The 21,448-nt window shown below is 40.1% G+C and overlaps 1 protein-coding gene across 3 annotated transcripts in view; it reads left to right on the top strand.

The window, feature by feature from the left end:
* Positions 1–21,448, top strand: part of ZNF423 (zinc finger protein 423) — a 225,724-nt gene that overhangs the window by 134,991 nt on the left and 69,285 nt on the right. For all 3 annotated transcript variants that reach the window (XM_014882611.2, XM_088171874.1, XM_088171875.1), the window contains one exon: positions 3,718–3,802. In XM_014882611.2, coding sequence (XP_014738097.1) covers positions 3,718–3,802 — 85 coding nt within the window. The remainder of the gene's footprint in view (positions 1–3,717; positions 3,803–21,448) is intronic.

The following is a 21,448-nucleotide window of genomic DNA, read 5'->3' as shown; positions in this document are numbered from 1 at the left end:
CTGCCTAAGATCCATGCATGTTGATCAACAAGACAGATTTCCAGGCAGACAGAGCTTTTGCAGGGTGTATATGGCAACATCCTCTTTGGAGGATTTGTTTTTAGGAGTTTTAAGACAAGTCAATGATCTTCTGCAAGAGACATCACTAAGAGGAATAAATAAAATATATCTTAGTAGCAAAAGTTTTCTCTAACACCCATTTTTCTTTCATTCATATAGTTTTGTGTGAGCTATTCTGTTTGGATAGGACTGAAAGTGTTTTTTCATATGAGCATCACAGTTAAAGTTATTCCAGTATCTGACACAAGTATAGTTCAAGGCCTTTTATATGTTACATTAAGATCTCATCAGAGGGGCTGCTTTCCTGTTTTTCTGAATATCTTTCTGTGTGTAGCAGCTTCAATTTAGAATACATTTTACTGATTCATTTCCATGTGCCTTCTAGAGGAATGTGCATATCTTAAGAAACATGACTAATTGTTTAGCATTGAGATTTTTCATTTCCTAATACTGCAGTCACATTTCAAGCCGTTCTTTCTCTTACACAGGCATAATGAAAAATGCTTGTTTAACATTGACAGTGGCAAATGTTTAGACTTCCATTAAGTTTTCATCTTGAATAGTGTTACTATTTTTAGCCCACCTAGGTTATTTTGAGTGAAGAAGGAAAGGAGATAGCATAGAAAGTTGGAAGAATAAACCCTATTGTGTTCCTTTATTCGGTTTCTTTTCTCCTGCACACTTTCTTGGACTCAGCTCCTGCTCTTTGTTCTCCCCCACAACCCTTCTCTTTCCTTGTAAATCCCCTTGAATGGAGGAATATTTTCTTTGTAGAACAGGAAACTATTTCCAGATTTAAAGGAGGATAGTCTGGAAAACCCATGGGAGCAATAGATACTTCAGAAAAGAAAACAGAACCCTCTGTTGTTATTGCTACAATTGTGTGGCAAGACTAGAATTAAATATCTTGCATTTGTGGGGAATGAGCTCTCAGCTGAAGGCCTGCTCATCTGGTCTCTTTTATCACCTAGATGCCATCACCTAGACTCTGTTAGCTCCTCAGAGTGTGGGCACCTTTGTTGTCACCACTTGTGAAGAGAAAACTAAAAAAAGGTAACTGATCCATTAATAATGTTCATAAAGCAGAAAAATGGTACTAGAAGATCATATTTGGTACCACAACTAATTACAGTTGTATTAAAACTAATGCTCCCCATTTACTGATAATGGAAGGATGTTTTGTGGCATTCTTTTAAAGGTAGTTATTAATGAACCAAAAAATCAGCTCTTCCACCTCTTTATATACACTTGGGTGCTAATCTAGCTATAGTTATTTTGAGACTGTATAGGCCATTTATTAACCTCACCCCATGTGAAGTGAGGTGCCCTGTCACAGGAGCTATCACCTTGCTTGAGCTGCTTGTCTGCATGCACAGGTCTCAGCTGAGGCTAAAGGTACACAGACAGGAAGTCTGAAATCTTCAGAGGGCTCCTCATGCCAAGCAGAATGTTTTATAGGATTGTGAAATGGTGTGGAGGAGTTAGCGCTGTGTCTCTGCATAAACAAAGACATCCTGTCTCCAGATCTGTTAGTAAGTAGCTTTCAGAAGCACCAAAATCAATTAAAAAATGAATCATTTGTCTGTGTTTAATATAACTCTGAAGGTTTGAAATAGAGTCAGGCTGAAATACTGTCCTCTAGCTAGTTACTGAGGGAACCCTTGTAGCTGAGATAAGCATTGGACAAGGCACAGAACTCAGCTTTGAAGTTTAAAGGAAGAGGAAAGTTTCAAGTTTTAAAGGTGACCATGTGATCACATGAATCAATCACTACCCAATCCTATTTTGCTCTTTCAAGGTTTTTTGTGCTTTGTTTTTGAAGTTAGGAGCCCTCAGCATGTGTGTGCCAGTGTGTTTGAGAGGACATGTGTATGTACGTGTGCTGTGTTCATCTGCCAGAATAGATTCCCCAGAAAGAGTGCTGCAGAAATCCAGCTGCTTTTCCATTAACAGCCTTGATTTCCAAATGAACTCCAGGAGGATACTTTCTTGAGCTGCTTAGGGATAACTAGCCAATCCAAACTATTTCCTTTTATATGGTTGGCTGTGTCAGCTGTCGACCAATGGAGTATAGCCTTCTTCCTATTATCATGTTAATCACCCATTGTTGTTTTAGCCTCGAAAGTCCTGCCTAAGCAGACACACACTGCTACAGAATTCATGGAATATGTCTAACTTCCATAGACATAGGTGTATTTGTTATTGTGGTGTTACAGCCTGTTCATTAACCTCCAGCAGGCTACCTTGTTGCCATTGATGACATGGGAAGTAGTTAAGCTCTTGGTAGCACCTAATTTGTTCTTTCCTCAGCAGGTGCTTGAGGAAATTGGATCCCATGCACGGGGGGGAGGGGGGGCGACAGCAACTCCTCCGTTTAACTCAAAACTTCTGACTTATTACTGCTGTCCTAAAAATGGGGTTCTATATCTGAGTGTGGGTTTGAGGCAGAAGAAAAAGTAATGTGAATCTAAAAGTACACAAAAAGTACCCTAAAAATATTTTCCTTTAAAAGGTTAAGAGGGTGGTGTTGACTGAATTGGGCTTCTCAGTGCTGTTGGTTTGGGGTTCTCATCCATCCCTTGTGGCCAGCATGCAGAGATTTCACATGTGTTCTGCTGCCACCAGCTTTGGCTGTGGGGATGCAGACCTCATGCTTGTGCCTTGTGGCAATTGTTGCAGTAGGAATTATTCTCCAGAAACAAGTAGGCACAAAAGGCCCAATTTTTCTAAATTACACATCTAAAAATGTCTATTTAGATGGCATATTCCCATGTAGTAAATAAGCATGTACATCAAACCAAAGCACCATACTTCTGCTTTAAGTATGAAATAAGAGATTTTACAAATGTACAAAGGCTTAGCCTTCATGATTTTTGGTTCTTTCATTTTTGGTGGGTTTTTTTTGTTGTTTTTCTTTTCTTTTTTTTTTCCCGAGTTGGACGTCCAAGTTGTCAACATGCATCTGTAAATGGTTTCTTGGATTTTTTCCTGCCACATTGTACAAGTACACACATCACTGTAAATCTGAGTGCAAGCCCCATTTTCCCTGTTTGAATAAATGGTTCATGTAATTGCCTCTTCACACTGTCTCCTGACTTCTGCAGCTAGGCCTCCCTGGTATGACTTTGAGATGGAGAAAATATAAACAGATTGTACCAGGAGACTGTTCTTTGTGGTAATGCGGTTTTTTCAAGATTTCTGATTAGAGACCATTACAAAATGCATATTTTCCTTCACTTCCCCAAGTAACCAAGTAACTATAGGTGCTCTGCCTACTCTATTTTGAGTTTAATGAAAGGTGGAATTTTGTGAGAAAGTTGATCTTACTCTGAAAATGGTTACTTTTCTGTCTTTTATTTCACTCTGGGGGAATTGTACTGCAATGGGTTAAATGACAGGTGCAATTACCTGTGGCTCAGGTACTCAGACTGTAATTACTCAGTGTAATTTGAAATTTTTTAAGTTGAAATTAAAATTAAAAGCAGGTTGTTGATTAGAGATTGTGTTTATGGTCCCAGAAAAGCCTGGCCTGGGGATATATGGGCAAAAAAACCCTCAGGGGAGGAAATTTGAAGCATATAACATGCTATATTCATGATCACACTTGCCTTATGCTACAGTGCAGTTTTCTCTAATCTCTTTTTGGTTATTAAACAGAAAAAGACCTATCAATGCATCAAGTGCCAGATGACCTTTGAGAATGAGAGAGAGATACAAATCCATGTCGCTAACCATATGATTGGTAAGACATTCTTTACACTAGGCCACTCATTGGCTGCTTGTTTTTTGCTACTCTTTGACATTCACTGTTCTAATAACTTGTTAATATTCATGCTGTAATTTATTTTTTTATTTTTCAAGGAAAATGATTTTGATGTAATGATTCTTCACTTCAAAGCTTTTTAAATATGTGGTTATAAAAGTGTTACTGCTGAGCTTTTTCCTTATCCTTTTGAGTCCTCATGTAGCATTTTCATTTATATTGAAATCAAACTTTTGACAGTATCTTCCATTTGATAGCATAAATTTCTCTCTATCTGTGTAAAAAGTGCTTGCCAGTTGTCAACCACTTAGGAGCAATTATGTTTCAATTTTGTATGTCATGACATTGAATAGATGTAACTGCTAGCATTTTCCCAGCTAAGTGTGGTGAATTCCTGAGGAACATTGTCAAAACAAAACACTTACAGAGTTATTTCAGTGGGTTTTTTCTACTTTTCCCAACAATTCTGGACTTCAGAAAGTTCAGCTTTTCAGACATACAAGTGTTTTAAAAATCAGTGCTTTCTGCCTTCTGTGACAGTCCTGTCACAGGAGTTAGTAAAAGCATTGTTGTAACCTGATGGGTTGTATTTCTGCTGCAGCTGTATGATTGCTTCTCTGATGAGCTCAAAGGTTTTTCCCTGTATGGACAGATGTTATAAATATATGTGTTGGCCCAAGAGGTCAGTTTATTTTGGTGCATAGACCACAACAAGGCACTTACACATGCCACTGTAAGCATGTGTTGGATGAGACTCCTCAAGGACCCAACAGTGCTGTCTGTGTCTTATACATTCCTGTGCAGCATTTATCTCCCATAAGCATAATGGTTTTCCTTCTGCAATTTTACATTTAGGAAATTATTCTCCCATCAATTCAGGTATGTAACTTCTATTAGCTTTGAAGTGGATTATGCCTAAATACCAGAGAGAGAGAAAATGGACTGACACAGTCCTCAAACCGCTACCCCCAAATGAAAGATATATGTCAGTCACAAAAATTTTCATCCAAGAGCCAGGCAGGAGTTTTAACTTAATGTCAAGCAGGTTAAGATAAAGATATCTAAAAATGTTTGCTTTTGTAACAGGTGCTAATGTAATCTCTTGTTTGCAAGCTTGAAGAGTGAGATCCTTGTTAATTGGACCATGGTGATTTCATGTAGCTCCCTCCTAGATTTTAAGAAAGAAGTCCTTAGCAAACTTAGCACTTGTTTCAACTTAATTTGTGATCCAGTAGCTAATGAGTGATTTTTAAATACAAAGGTCATGAAATGCTGAGTTAAGGTTCTGCTTGATTCGAGGGGAACTATCTTTTTCTTTTGGAAAAATGTAATTTCTTCATTTTACAGTAACTGATATGTGCAGTTTATTTATGTATATGCCCATATTAATGCTGTCTGTAATAATATACGATTATACACATGACCTCACAAAGTTCTTAGCACCATTGAAAACCACAGGCAGACGAGGCATACGAGGCTGTGAAAATTGTTGTGCTGTTATATGTGAAAGCTGTACCCATTGTTTCCTTGAAGCTGTACATCAGTTACTTCAATATTTGGAAGAACTCTATATAGTACAAAAGTGCTATGGGCCCAGTTCTGTACACCTAGAACATTGTATATACCAGGATGTGGTAAGAAAATACGTGATAATTCCAGTGTGGTGTCATATCTTCATGTCCGTTTGCTGAGGTACAGACTGAGAGTGTGCATTAATTTAAGGTCATCACCGCTTTTAATGGTTCTGTTTAGGAAAGAGCAAAGTGTAGAAACCCTTAATATGGAGCCAAAGTTCCTCTCCCTCTGGGCATCTCGGTTCACAAGGCTCCTGGACCCCCTCTCCTTCAGGACATGCAGCTGCTCACAAAAAAATTGTTTCCAGTGAGTTTGCTCACTGGTATTTGTTCTTTACTGGGGAATACTAAAGGGAAAAGAAAAGGCTAGATGTCAGCATTTCTCAAGCAATAAACGCTGTGCAGATTTTTGATGTTAATTTACATAGTCCTGGGTCGGTAACAGTAGTGAGAGTGACTGACTACCTCCTGTGCTTGCTCCTGTCCCCCTGTCTGCCCTGGGGATCACTCGTAGCCTGAGTGCTTTGTTCCCTTATCCAGGCCTTAGGACAGACTGGCATGTTCCTCCTTACTGCTTAGGCTGGTTTATCACTGATAAGGGGTGCAAGAGTTTCCCTTCTCTGTATTAGACCAAGTCTAGCCAGATGGACAGCAAGAGAAAGAAGCTAATATAGCAGTTTCTGCAGCTTAGGTTTAGTTCACAGCAATTATTAATGTCATTGTTGTCAATTAAAAATCTACAGATGAGGATTTGTTTGTGCTGGGGGGACACTGAGGTTGCAGGGTGAACATGCAGGTATTTGGGAGACAGGAGGAACTTACCCTCAGACCAGGTATCCTCAGAGCTTAGGGCTGGCCTCATCTCAATGAACTTGTATCTGTCTAAAGTTAAGGTGTCTGGTTTAATTTAGTCATTGAAATGCTGTCTGGGGAAAATGAATGATTGATACCAATCTAAGATAAGAGTTTGAGTAGGATAAGCATTTCCAGGGAGAGATTTTTATCTCTCTTTTGAATTTGAGGAGAGCCAAGACAATGAAGTTAGCCTTGACATGTAATTTTTAGGTAAAAAATCCCTTGGCTTTGATAATCCAAGACCTCTCAGCAGCACTTTCTTCTCATACTTTGAGAAACACAAAATCAATAGTTGACATATCTTAAGCACTTGCTTACAGTTTTATTCTGCTCAAGTGACTGTCAGCAAAGGAATCCCTGCTCTGTAGCAGTGATACCTTTTAAGTAGCAGGGTCCATAATATAATTTAAAAATTCAATTATTTCTGACATCATGGTCTTAAAAACTGCATCCACTTAAGTTGGCTGTGCCTTCCTCTTCATCGGATTCCCGTTCTGGAGCTGGAGGCCCTGTTCATAATTCATGGAGGTAGGGGGTTTATTTTTTTCAAAGCAGTATGCAGGGAATTTCCAGCACTACTCCCACACACTGCTTTGAAAAATTACCCTGCTGCACTCTAGCCCTTCATATCCTGTGCACAAACACAGAGGCACATTGGGTCCTTCCCGGGGTCCCCAGGGAAGGAGCAGCCTGGATCCATCCCCAGAGAGGGAAACGGGAGATGTTTTGTTTCAGTTGATGCTGGGGCCCGTAGGAGGGCTCTGTGTGGCAGAACAGACCTCCTCAGCTGGGGTTAGCCGGGAAGGGATCTGTTTAGGAAGGTTTTCAGCTGGGGAGGGGAGTTCAGGTTGGAATTTTTTGAGAGCAGAGTGGTCTTTGAAACATTGCACCGATTGGGGCTCCTTTGAAACATTTCCATGCCCATGGAAAGGGGATCCCCCTTTGAAACATTTACAGGCATTGGGGAGTCCACCTGGGACTATATCAAAAACTTTCAGCAGTTCTTGCTGCCTCTGTACTTGCTTGCCTCCTGTTGCGCTGACCTGGCAATGTTTAAAGCTTCTCCCCCTTCTCTCCCCACCTCGCTCTGCCTCTGATGTGCCGTCTCCAGTGGATGCAGGGGAGGATGGGCCTGCGGGCCCCGGGCTCTACGGGGGGCTCTGAGCAGCCATGGCAGCAGCCAAAGCGTGGAAATCTGTCAGTGCAGCCTCTCCCTGTGCCTGGGGAGCCCTGGAGCTTCTGTCTCATCACCAAGGCCCCGTGTGAGCAGTGGCTGCTCCTGGGCTGCCAAGGGAAATCCGCTCAGAGCCCTGCACAGGGATATAAGGATTAGGCCCAGGGTTTTCCTGTTGGGTTTTTACAGCTGTGCTCTTCCCACAGCCAGGCTGGATTCCCTAACTGATATTTTTCAGGATGTACATAATTCCACAGATTTGTTCTCTGGGTGGGTCAGGTTGCCCATGTCAATGGGAAGTGCATTTGGATCCCTGCCAGAGTTCTCAGCTCTTTGGGTAAGAGAAGTGGACACAGCAATACTTCTCTCTGTCTCAGTTATTTGGCACATGTTTTCCATTTAACGTTCAGAGATGAGCAACTGTCCCAACTCTTCTTTCTCCATTGTCCAAAAAAGTCTCCTAGTAAATGTGCACAGGAAACTCAACTGGGGCTCAGTTAGTGCTGGAACAGGGAAAATAATGATTCCTGGTTTGTGCTCTGACACTGAGATTGCTGTAACATTCCTCCTGCCTCCAGCTCCAAAGGAATGTAAGTGTTTGTGGGCTCATGAGAGGCTGTCCCAGTACTTGGAGCTCAGCAGAGCTCTGCCTTGCCCCAGTGCCGCTCCTGCCCTTCCCTGGGGGATTGCCAGTGCTCCCCACCAAGGCCAGCAATGAGCACTGGGGAGCAGGGCAGGAGGGGCACGGGCTGGATGTGTTTGTGATGTGGCCATGAGGCTCTGTGTGTGCCTTGGGAGCCGCTGGGGACACAGGGGAGTGCTCAAGATAAAGCTTCCAGAAGTCACAGTGAAATTGTTCCGTGGTCCAGGTCTTGAACTGTAGCCTGCATAAATTCCTCTCTGCTTGATGGGATGGGGTTGACAAAGTTAAACAGTGTTTGGGAGGGTTTTCTGAGTACTGCCAGCCACGGCATACCATACATTGTGTGTAGCATAGGACTCCAAGGATCTTAATTACCTTTCCTGCCCTTAGAGATCATGTTTCAAGTTCTGGAAACACTCTGCCAGAATTAAACACAAAAGAGAAGGGAAAACATCCATCCACAGTTACATTTCTTTCAAATGCGTACAAGTATTTGAAACAAAACAATGGCCAACTATAGGTTTGTTATTTTGTTAACATTTTAAAATAACATAATATTTTAAAATAACAGAATAAGCTGGATGATTGGAAAAGGTCAAACTGCAATAATAACTACAGAAATAATTTTCTAAAAAGCAGCAATTTAGAAAACTCATTTTGTGTTTGGAAGAATTAGCAGTTGATACCAAGCTCAGTTGCTGAGATGAAACCAGTACAGAGGTGAAGGGGTTGAGATCATACTCAAATCAAACATAAATCAATATATTCCCAGTTATATTTCTGTTTTCTTTTTTAAAATTGAAGCAAACAGTTTTGATTTATGTTTCATAAAACAAAGTTCATAAACCTAGATCTTGACAAAATTGCTAATTTATATATTATATGAATAAAAATTCAGACTCATTTTGGATGATCTTGAACCCCTTCCTGTCACAGTAGATTCTGAGTGTATGTGTATGTGACAAGGATGTAGGTAAGGTTCATTTTTGCAGAACTGACTCATGCATGTAAAGAAACAGCCCTGGGCATCAGATGAGGACGTGAAGCATTTCTTATACTCAGGCCTGATCTTGTGCAGCACTGTTCCTCATTCTCATTGAGTTGAGGACAGCTAATGCTTCTCAGAATCTCTCATAATAAAACATATTTTACTTTGCATGAAATAGATGTAGTCAATATTGCAAGACGTGAAGCTTTAATTCTTGTAAAATTCCCATTTCTTTGGACCTAAGGGCTTCTGGTAGTTAAAGCATGTACATGGTAGCAGTGATGATGACATTGTAAAGCACTGTCCTAGTAATAGCTTTCAGGCATTAAGGCAAATTAAAATGTGCCAGATTGTTTTTGAAGCATTACTTGCAAATTATCAACAGGAACATATTTCTGGACTCAACTGCTGAATGTGTGAATTAATTATGGACACATTAGGAACTCAGAAATATTTTTTTTTAACTTTGATGTTTGTAAAGCATATTCCAAGTAATTGCTCTTTTAATGCAGAATTGAAGGTACAACCTTATATGTACCCAGCACTTGCTTCAGTATGCAATTCTACATGGACTTGCCTAATGAACAATATGTACTAGACTTTCATTTTGCAGCACCTGCCTATTGAGAAAGACTAATTTTGAAAAAAAAAAGTTAAGTGTACTTACTTTAAGGGATGAACGCATACAGGGTGTCTCCCTCCACATGCCCCTGGGAGCCTTAATCCCAGGGACTGGCTGGGGTCCTGCTGATGCTGCTTGAGAGGCTTTGCCCAAGTGGAGCTTGCTGCTGGCTCAGGCTCCTGGGCACAGGCATCTGCTCATGCCAGTAAGGGTTTCCTTATTTTTATTTTTATTTTGCCCAACTCTAAGCCCTCAGTTCCTTGTTTTTTGTTGTAATTTTTTTTTGGTTTTTGTTTTTTTTCATTCTTTACTTTTAGCATTAACCACATTTTCCAGTCATTAAATGTTGTAATCAGTATAGTGTATTAAAGGCCAGAAATATTTGTTTTCCAACATTTTTTATCACTGTAGTCCTACTGAAAGCCAGGTTGCCATTGCTAACAGACAGAAGCAGCTTCTTTTATTTAGTGTAAGCAAAATTGGCCTGAATATAATCTTTTATTTAATTGGTTTCTTACTTTGAAATTTCAAAACATTGTGTTTTTACTGTTATTTCCTTTCTAAGGCTGGAAAATTGATTATACAAAATCCTAATAATTTTATCCGGTTGTTCTGTGCAGATGTGGCCTCCTGCGATTGTTATCTGTGCGTATTTGTTCACACAAATTACTCCATTTCATGAGAATGTATTTTGTTTTGCTTGTTTATCGGGAAAGAAATAACTTTTCCCTTAATGTATTCATTCACATATTCCTTTTGCATTTTTCATTTCATTTACAACTTGGTAATAGTAGTTCAGTTTTCACTGACATTTTTATAGCTGCTATGACAACATTTCTGTTTTGCATGATACATGCATAATGGGCAATGATCACAGTGTTACATTGCTTTCATTCTTTCTTAACTGTGTTAAGATTCCTTACAGCCTGCAAACTCAATTTTCATATGCAGTGATGATTACACCTGTTTAAACATTTTCCTGGTAGTTTCATATTTATTCATAAAGGGAGCAGTTGATAAAACACCTTTTCTGCCATCAGTCTGAGTTTTAAGTGTGATATTTCTTCAAAGTTATCATTAACAAGCACCTCAGTCTAGTCCCAGCGTTTCAACATCAGCTAGCAAGTGTAGCAAAAAATGCTATTTTCATTAAACTTTACCCTGTGTAGGAATAATTTTTCTGACTATGTAACTTGGTCTTCATTTTATTAACTCACCTTGAAAACTGTTTTATGTTTGTATTTAAAAGTCTGCAGAGACAGTTTCTGCCTTATTCTCAGATGTTTTATATGCATATGGCCATGTATTTCTAGGTTCACAAACAAATTTCTTAGCCCCTCTTTGCTAATCTTGAATCTGGAAAAGAGAGCATGTCCTCACCATATGGGGCTTGGGTTCTCTCTGCAGATGGTGAAATGACTCTGCTTTCTGGTGGAGAGGTCAGCACCCCTCTGTGTCCTACTTTTGAGGAAAAAACACCAGAATATTTCTTGGGGGTGGAGGAAGGGAAAAACCTACCACCATTTCTAAGTGCAGTCATCAGACTTCATATAAATAATGTTTTCAGGACATTGTTCTCCTCGTGTGAATTGTGGGACTAATGTCTCCATTTGTTCTGTCCTTAAAATTTAGGTGTTGATTTCTCTGTGGGAGCTTTTTAGCAAGTAACAGTTTTATCTGGATAATCTGGATGTTATCTCCCTTTCTTCTTTATTCACTGGTTTGGAAATATCTCGTACCAGTACCACCTTTTTTGACTGACAGAAAACTTAGTGACTTTTTCTGAAAAATAGATGATATATGAGGAGTGAATAAAGAAGAAAGGAGTGAATGTTTAGTGAAGCTAGAAAGACCTCATACTTGGGTTAGCTAGGAATTAGCTTTGGCAGAGTTATAAAATACTCATTTTACCTCTTTGGGGGAACCTAGACAAGGTTCCAGACTGTTTCCAGTTATAGGAAAATGGGAGAAGAATGTGTTTAATATCAGTGACCTGTAGTTAAATTCCTTTTCTGCTGATAAAATTCTGGATTTTACTCTTTCTGAATATGTGGTTCAGTATTCAGCACTTTTGAGCACTGACAAATGTTTATTTTTCTTCTTTTGACTGCAGAACAACCCTCCAGTGAATCAGTAAGGGTGTGCATATACTGAACCCTAGCTCTAGTTATCAGAGAAAAAGGATTTGTTCACATGTTAAAAGTATAGGTTTGTACCTCCTGTTACTTGGGAAGCAACAAAGTGAGGCAGTTGCATAGTTGCCTTTAATTATGGTTTAAACTCAACAGTGTCTTTACCCTTCAGGAAGGTTTTATCTGGTCTCCTGGAACAAGAGGTTACCAACTGACATGACCCTTAAAAATTATTATTTCTGTTTTGTGATAGCTGGCAAGCAAGTCAAATCAGACACAACCCTCCTTGGATGCTCTGTTTGGGGTACTGGCATCTTTCTGGTTTTGATTTGTGCAGGAAAACTTTGCTACCTTGAGGTTCCTTACACTGATCTCCGTGAAGGAAACCCATGTAAACTTTTAAAGCACTTGTACCCTTTTCTTTTGTTTCAAGGCTCCTGGCACAGATAAAGCCTTTGCACAACTGGTCTCTGCAGATGTGCTGCTTCCCTGTCACGGACTTTGTTCAATTTATTAGTAACTTTAGAGAGCTTTGTGCCTTTTTAAGAATTGGAAGGGTTTTAATTGAATATTTTGACTTCTCAATGGATCTTTTGAGATATCCACTGTGTGCCATTTTAAGAATTAAATTTCTTTTTTAGATTATTTTTAGATTTTTTTTATTTTTAGAGGATTGCACAATAAGCTTGAGGTAGGAGACTTCTGGTTGTCCCTGTTAGACTTCCCTGTGGTAATGTCAGACTCTAAAGAAGTAGCAAATCATGGTTAAGTGGAAAATGTTTTGTCCTGCCACAACTAAAGAAACCCAAAAAAATAGTGTACAAACACCACAGTCTTCCTAAGACAGAGGACCACAGCAGGCCAAAACACTTCACTGTAGTTCCATAGTTGTCTTTTTCACCCATTTCATAGACTCATAAAATCACTGAGGTTGGAGTCCAGCCTTTGACCAAGCGCCGCCTTGGCAGCTAGACCAGAGCCCTGAGTACCACAGCCACAGTTGTTTCTTGAACATTTCCAGAGGTTCTGACCCTGCCACCTCCCTGGGCAGCCTGTTCCAATGCTTACCCACCCTTTCAGTGAAAAAAATTTTCCTGATGTTCAACCTGAACCTCCCCTGGTGCAGCTTGGGGCCGTTTTCTCCTCTCCTGTTGCTGTTGCCTGGGAGCAGAGCCCAGCTCCCATCTGGCTGCACCCTCCAGTCAGAGAATTGCAGAGACCAAGAAGGTTCCTCCTGAGCCTCCTTTTCTGCAGGCTGAGCTGCCCTGCTCCCTCTGCTGCTCCTCAATGGCCTGACTTTCTAGATCCTTCACCTCCTTCCTTCAGCTCTGTTGTCCTTCTCTGGACAGCCTTCATCCCCTCGAAGTCTTTATTGAATTGAGGAGCCCAAAACTGGACACAGGACGTGAGGGGTGGCCTCACCAGTGTCCCATATGGGGCAACAATCTCAGCTTTGTGTTTTGTAATTTGTCCTGCTGGCACAAGCCCAGGGACAGATGGGGTGAATGAAGTGTGGACCTCATAGGGAGGAGCTGAACCTTTTTGGCTCCTGCTTCATGTAGGAAGTGGCCAATGCCAATTTGGTCCAGTGTTTCCTTCTTTGACCCCTCCTGAGTTGGTGGAGAAGGCTACAAAAGATGGCACCAGGTAGGAAGTGCACCCTGCTGATATATTTACATCACTACTTTAGTCAGTCACAACCTGCCTGGGATTTAATCCTGCTGCACATCATCTGGGGGACAGTCATGGGCCTTAAAACTGACCAAATCTTTTGATCATTGTGTGCATAACTGGGAAGTGTTTAGATTTTATGATGACTTTATCCTGTTCTATATTCACAGGGAAGTTTTGTAGCATGGCTCACACTAGGCAGAGCCTTTGGTTTTGCATTTTGCTGCAGAGAGAGTTTGGGTGTTTTAAAGGATCAGCATCAACTAGCACCATTGGCATGTCCTCTGTTGTTATGTTTTGCATGCATCAGCTATCATGTATTATTGGGGTATGGACAAATAGTTCTTAAACCCCATGACTGTGAGTTATATCCAGGAATAAATATTGGCAACAAAAGTTAAATGATGAAACCTCGTGCAATGAACAGTAACTGGTTCAAGCTGGGCCGGATATAGATAAAGTTGAAGGGAAGAAAGTATTCCAGTGACATTTTTCTCCTTGTTTAACGTTCTAGTTAAGAAATTCCATTTTTATCTCCCCTTTTCTTAAAAAAAAAAACCAAACAAAAAACCCAAAGACCCAAGCAACTTTTGCTTCACCATTAAAAAAAAATCTGTGATATGGGCTGAAAAAAAAGAAAAGCAAAGCAACCTTCCCTATGCCTTTAAAATATTTTCAAACTGGTAGTAGCTGTGTCTTCACTTCCAGAGCATCAATGGAGAGAATTTCCTTAGAAAACTAATTCTAATGTGTCAGAAACTGAAGTCAACAATGTGTTAAACCTGAATGATGACCTTCCCAAGGATGAGGAATTTACATAATGAGATGTTATTTGCTTAACTTACTTTATGTAGCATTTGAAAATGTAGATGGACAATTTATTTTTTTAAATCTAAGCCTTTTTAATTTACTTATCTTTTGACTTAGTTAAAAAAAGAAAATTAAAAATACAGGTGAAAATATTGAGGTTTGATTTCTCCTTTCAGTGGAAATACTATTAGATCTTAAATGTACAAGGTGCAATTATATCTATCTTGCATCTTTGTTCTTGTTAGAACATGACTTACCAGGAAAAGAACTCCAGAGACCCAAAATACATATTTTAAATGGCCTGGTCAAAGAGCTTTCCCATTTTCCTAAGGCTTAAACTGGGGAATCAGCTGCCATTTGCAAGATAGCAATACAGTAAAAGCACATCATTGTACACAACATTTTATTTGGACAGCTGTATAAAAATGGCAACACACTGTGAAATCCATTAACAACAAAACATGTTAAATTCAGCAAAATGCATCTCATGTGGAACACTGAATAAGAAATTACAGTCTGAGTTTTACTAGCTGGTTATCAGAGTTTGTCTTGAATGAAGAAAATTGAATTTTTTTCCATGTGTCTGCCTGTAATAACAATGAATGCTGTACATTGGGTTTTGAAACCAGTGTGCACCTGTAAATTCCTGCCCCACGGACTCTTCTGCAAGGTTTTTGTGAATCTAAATGCCCCTGAGGAGGCTAAAGGGGGGCGGTTTTCACTCAGGCAAGTGGCTCTTGCTGGATGTTGGGTCCCACCCTCATTCACTCGCATTACTGGGTTCAGAAACATTTATGGGGTAAGTAGGGATGTGGGAGTAAGAGCTCAAACTGGGAATAAAAGCATCCTTCCCCCTTGTCTCTCTGCTGTGCCAGAAAGGACTGCAGTTTTGTCAGCCAAGAGCAGGTCCTTTGCCTCATGGGGGATTTCCATGGGTGGATTTTGCTGTGCTGCATGTAGTAAGATTTTTCACATTAATCAATAGCATTTAAAAATTCAAAACCCCTCTCCAAAGTATTTTGCATTTCCATTGTTCGTACTGTTTAACTAGGAGATGTTGCTCATCAAGATAGGATGCCATTAAGTATTCTGGTAGAGAAAGAAAAAATGAGTTTACTCTTGCCTGGTAGAAAATGAAACAGCCATGTTAACTTTAGCTCTAATCATGAGATTAAAAGTCTAATGGGGAATTATATCATTTTCACTCTTCAAAGCCAGCATCAGTGACCTTTGGAGAGTTTTAACTTTAACAGCCTAATGATTTCTCTTCTAGAGGATGGAAAAAACAGTCTTTTCCTTGACAAGGAAATGAAAAGTGGATGAAAAAGGCAAGCACAATTAACTGTACGCTGGAGCAGGCTAAATGACTTTTAGTCATATTCAGTACCACTTGTGAGAGATGGTTTCCAGGCTTTGTTATCCAGGCCACTGGCTGCTCTGAAGGGAGCCAGATAAATGCAAGGCAGAGCCAGGGGGCTGGGGGACAGTGTGGGGACAGCCCTGCTCCTTCACTCCACTGGCCCATGGCAGGGACAGCTCTGACCTGCGGGGCTGAGTGTGCACACCACTCATCCTGAGCAGGTCTGCTGCCGTGTGAGGCTGTTTCCTGTGCAGGAGCACTGGAATTTCTTGTTTCAGTTCCTGTTTGCTGCGTTTGTGAGCTCAGGCTGTTGCTCTTTTGCCAAGCTGGCAGCAGGCAGGGGGAACTTCCTGCGCAGGGCATGTAAAAGCGATTCTCTGATTCTTCCTCTGCAGCCATTGGGAGATAAAAGCCAGGACATCAGGGACTGCAAAGAGGGAGCCAAATTATATTTATAATATTAAAGTGAGTGCATTTGTGGTTTTGCCATTCTCCAGGGTTTTTCATAAGTAGAAAAACATGAATTAGCATTTTCCATTTCCATATATTGACTGGAAAAATAGCCTGCTCTCAATTAAGACCTATAGCTTTTGGGATGTATGCAACAATTTTATAAAATATTTACAGCAAAATTTGCATTTTACATGGTATTACAGTTTTTCTTGTGTTTAGTAGAAAGGACTTAGGCCTAAGAGAGGAAATTCATCCAGCGTACCAAAAGGGAAATATATCTAAAATTAGATTGTTAGTATTCACAACAAGGAATATCCAGTGCTGACTGTTACCTCAGTAATTACTGAAGGTCACTTTGCCCCCCAGCTATTTGTTACAGCTGCTGGAAGAACCGTGCTCCCTGTGCAGAGCTATCACTATCCCTTTAAAACTGCCTTTGGAAGTGATTGGAGCTTTGTGCTAGACAGATAAGTAGAACATTTTTTACCAAATGTAAATGCGCACTGTAAAGAACATAGCTATTTCCTGGATAATTTGCAGTTGTATATTTTATGTTAATTTCACCGAAAATATTGCACCCCTGCCAGGTTTAGTAGAGGCTCACTGTGATATGAATAATTTCTAGCGAATCTTTTTTTTTCTTCATTTAAGATTTGGCACCTTTTTAAGATTTTAATAATAGCAACAAGGAGGAAGATTTAGAACAAGTGAAACATTAGAGCCAAAGAAATTCACATTGAGAGCTAATGTAAAATAGCAAGAATAATTACATGGAAAACAGTTTCCACAGATGTTTTTCCTTGTAATGTAATAACTATTTACTAAACTGTTTATTTTAGGCCCTTGGTTTACAATAAAATATTTATACATGCTCTGCTGTAATAAAAAAATATTGACAAAATACTATAGAGATTTTTAAAAGACAATTAGTATTTCCCTGTCTGGAAAGTGAGCACAAGAGAAGCAGCACCAGCCCTTGCCATGCTTGCTGAGAGGAGATGCAGGGTTAGCAGCAGCATCCCTTGCAGATTTGTCTCTGCTAACAGGGAGGCTCTGGACTTGTGGCAATCCAGGAAAGCCAACAATCTAAAGACAGTGGAAACATTCTTTTCTAGTTTTTTGCTGGAAGAAAAACGTTATTACATTCCTGTTATTATACAATAAGGTTTTGTCTTGTCTAAGCAAAATGTGCCTGATTTAGGAGCAGGTCTAAAGTTCAGGATGCCAGAATCCTGGATCTTGTTCTTTAGCAATAGTGTGGGACAGTGACACCTCTGAAGCATTGCCTGTGGCATGTTTAAAGCTATTGCCTTATCCTGGCTGAGCCACATCTGTCATACCCCAATTCATGAAGCTCCTCACGTGTCCATGGAGTCTCTTCTCTGGTACACAGGGACTAACCACCTATACAGATACAGCAGTGCCTTAGGGTGCTGAAATCAGAAATTCAGCAATACTGAAAGGTCTACAGATGATACTTTCCACACAACAGATACAGCAGTGCCTTAGGGTGCTGAAATCAGAAATTCAGCAGTACTGAAAGGTCTACAGATGATACTTTCCACACATGATCTTAAAGTCTATTCTGTTCATGAATATATAGAAGAAACTTTATTTTGAGGTGTCTGTGGCCTTACCTTTTAAAATCTTAAACACAGGATAGTATCCTATAAGAAACTTCAGTTTCTCTGCCTGTCAGTTTTGTAATAAAAGGATTTTTTTTCTTCTTCAGAAGTTATTGTACATCCTTTACTTAACTCCAGAGTGGTGGCATGCAGTAACTTAAAAAGAGACCTCCAGGACAAAAGAGAAAATACCTCTAATTTCATGGATACAGACCTCACTGTCTGTGTGCATTTGAGTACCAGCATGTTAGAGCAACCTGAAATCTGAGTAAAAACTTCATGGATGGATCTGAACAGCCAGTGTTTGGGAAGCAAGATGGTTTCAATATCTAGATATGAATCCATATTTAGCAGTTCAGGCTCTACTTTCAAGTAGACAATTCCCTTGAGTTTCCAGGCTAGCAAGTTGTGAGCTTTATCATTGCAGAAAAAAGAGGGTAGCTGCCTCGTGGAATGATTTGAAAAATGAATTTAAAATATATCTATGAACTTTCTTTCTTGGTGAAACTAATAATACTCACCTGTTTAAAAATCAATCGGGTGGTTACATAGATTTTTGTCATGCTGGGTTCTAACGTGCAAAAAAAAGAACAGGGCAGAGCAGAAAACAGCAAGCATAAGGACTAAAACTGAACAAAAGAGGGAGCTAAGAAATCTAAAATGTTCAGTTTTAAGGCAGTATAATCTTAGTTACCAGTTACCTTTTGTTGTAAACAGACTTTTTTTCATGGTAGACTCTTATAAAGAGGCCAATGCATGTGAGAGGTTTGTGAGTCTTGTTACTGTCATGCCATGCAAAGCCATCATGTCCCATTCCCGTGGTTTGCCCTTGTAGAACCTCACCACAACAGTTTTTGAGACGAAAAATTTGCTTTCCCTATGAAAATCTGCATAATTTAAAATCAAAACTACAGTAAGAAAAATAGGTGGCATAATATGTGCAATACTTTCTGTAAGTTACACCAGAGTTGGGTTCTTGGCTTTTAGTCTTTCCCGCCTTCCTGCCCCTGCACTGACACACTGCAGAGTGCTGCCAGGTTATGCAATTATTTCAATGCAGCTCATTTTGAGTCATTGGTAGGGTCCAAAGCTAGCTTTTAGGAAAACAAAGGAATTTGTGCTTGGAAGTCAGCATTGCTCTGTACACAAGAATTTCTTTATTTTTCAAGGACTATGTTATTGTGTAAGCTAATGATTTTGTTTTTAAGTTATATTCTCAGGGGCATGGACATCCAGGATAATCGAGGATGTACTTTTAATACTGATCCTGCAATGTTGGGTCTCTGGTGGAAAAATTGGTCCAACTGCAGGGCTTGAGCCTCGGATTAACCCCTGCTTGGAAAAATTGTTGATTTCCTGGTGCTGCATATATTTGTAAATTGATACATATTACCTATGTGTAAATTAGTTCCAATGAAAGTAAATTAGTCAGCTCCCTTCCCACATGCAATTTAAAATGCCACTTACTGTTTATCACAGTAGAAGCCATTATCTCTGCTAGTCATTTTGAAAAATAAATGCATCTGCCAGGGTTCTGCTCTTCGTTGTCTTAGCCCAGCTCACCTTCTCTAGCCTTCCCTGCTTGCCCATCTCTGGTAGCAGGCTGGGACTCCTCTCCCTGGGAAAGCTCAGCTCACAGATCTCTCTCCAGCCCAAACTGGGTGTCTTTTCAGCTGAAGTGGGAGTACAGCATAGGGATGTAAAGCAGAAATGAGGGTCTGAGATGAGAGAAGAGGAGGGCATCTTTTGGAATTTTGAATTGCTTTTTGGCAGTTGGAGAGGAGTTAAGGAAATGCATGCTTAAATCGTGCAATGGTATTGGTAATTCTGCATGGAAAATATTTTCAGCAAGGTAGATTAAGGAGTAGAGCACGAAAGCACATGTAGAGGAAAACTGTGGAAGGTTTCAAAATCCATGTGGTATGAGTTATAACACAGACCCTTTCAAACAGTCACCAAAAGCTTTCACCTAGTATCCCTACCATGTCCCTGCATGTAATGAAACAACTGGCAGAGAGCATTATTTTAATAAAGCATTGGCTGTTAGTGTCTCTCATAGTGGATCAGGAAAAGAGTTCAGAGGACCAGATATTGCTGAAGAATCTGTCTCCAATTTTCCCTTGGAACTGTGCTTCTAGGGCTTTTAAAGGTTTATGTATTTAACATTGCAAATCTTCATTTTAGATTTTCATTTGCTGCTTGGGATTTTTATTAATTTTGCAGTGTTCATTTAAGTTGATCCAGCCCTTTATGTCATTTCCAGCTTGAAATATTAGTTCAGAGATAAGCTTTATTATTAAATGCTTAATCTTGAACACTTGTCTTATTTGGTAAGAATTATCTCTGAGAAGTAGGCAAAGAGAAGTTGATTGCTGTGGTTTTAAAGCAGCTGTAACTGGAGTAGCCCAAGTACTAGTTTACAAAGGTTGGCATCCCTTCAGTTTGCCATCACAGCAGCTGGACTTCATTAAGTGCTGGTGTTAATTACTGGGAGAGTGTTGGTTCAGTATGTGAGCAGCAACACTTGGGGTGACACACAAAGTAGGAAAAGGGTCACCTTGAAATGCAAGCTTTAAAAAAACCAAACAGGCAAAGCAGGGCTGCCATTAATTTTGTAACTGCATTTAGTTCAAAGCTGTTCAGCAAACAGGGAAATAAGCAGTGAAGGATGGCTTAGCAGTGTGTGCCATTGAGGAGGCAGCAACAGAGACGAGTGCTGGGGAACTTGCCCCGTAAGAAAGGAAGACGTTAATGTCGTATTTTCTGTGCGTGTTGTGTGAAAGAGAGGGAAAATTCTTTCTGTATTCTCCAGAGTTTTCAAGCCATATGCAGTATAGTTTGAGGAGGAAATTTTAATAATTTCTTATACTGTAAATAGTATTCTATGGAGAAAACCTGTTAAGGGTTTGTATCTAAGGAATGTTTAGGAAATGAATGTCATAGAGAAAAACATAAAACATGTGGTAGCATAAAACAAGTATTGCTTGGAAATGTTGTGTCCTAAAGCTGATGACATTCAGACAAAGTGGGCCAAGTCCAGCCCTGGTGTAAGCAGCTGATGGTGCACCCTGCCCAGTATCCCACCATGTGCTTAAGCGATAGCAAATTTTTATCTGTGTCTTTCACCTGGCAATTGTCTGGATGAGGTGCCAGGTGCCCGGGCTGGAAAGGGTGCATGTGAGGATGTTGGAGGAGAATTAGGTTATTACATTTCCTCCTTAATTCTTCATCAGGGCTGCCGCCTGTATTTTCTACAGAAAAATCAATGCATTCTGATTCTGTAATTTCCCATGGTGCCTCGCCGGGCGCGCAGTGTGCCGTGGGAGGTGACATATCCGGTCATGGCAGCTTGAACTCTTTTTTCCAGTGAAAGAATTCATTGGAATTTCACAACCTTTGCATGCTTTTGTGAAAACACTCATTTGTGTTTGCGCCAACCTGCTAATGGCGGATGCCGGGGCTTGCGAATCCCACCTACATTCGGTGCTCGTTATGGCATGGAATGTGCCGTTAATAATGCATCTGTGAAACTCAGCTGCGAGGGAGCCAAGTAATTATCCCACCGTAGCGTTCCCTGCTTCAGTGTCATCACAACTGGGGCTTCATTAAAAGTCCTAACAGTAGAGATGTTGTGTGGTGCAGCCTGTATATATATTTTTTCATTTAAATTATCAGCAATGCCATGGCTCAGAGGTAATTTGACTTTTTGAAACCGTGG

Source organism: Sturnus vulgaris, chromosome 12, assembly GCF_052056855.1.
Source record: "Sturnus vulgaris isolate bStuVul1 chromosome 12, bStuVul1.hap1, whole genome shotgun sequence".
NCBI classification, from domain to species: Eukaryota; Metazoa; Chordata; class Aves; order Passeriformes; family Sturnidae; genus Sturnus; species Sturnus vulgaris.
This window is presented reverse-complemented; position numbering and strand designations above follow the sequence as displayed.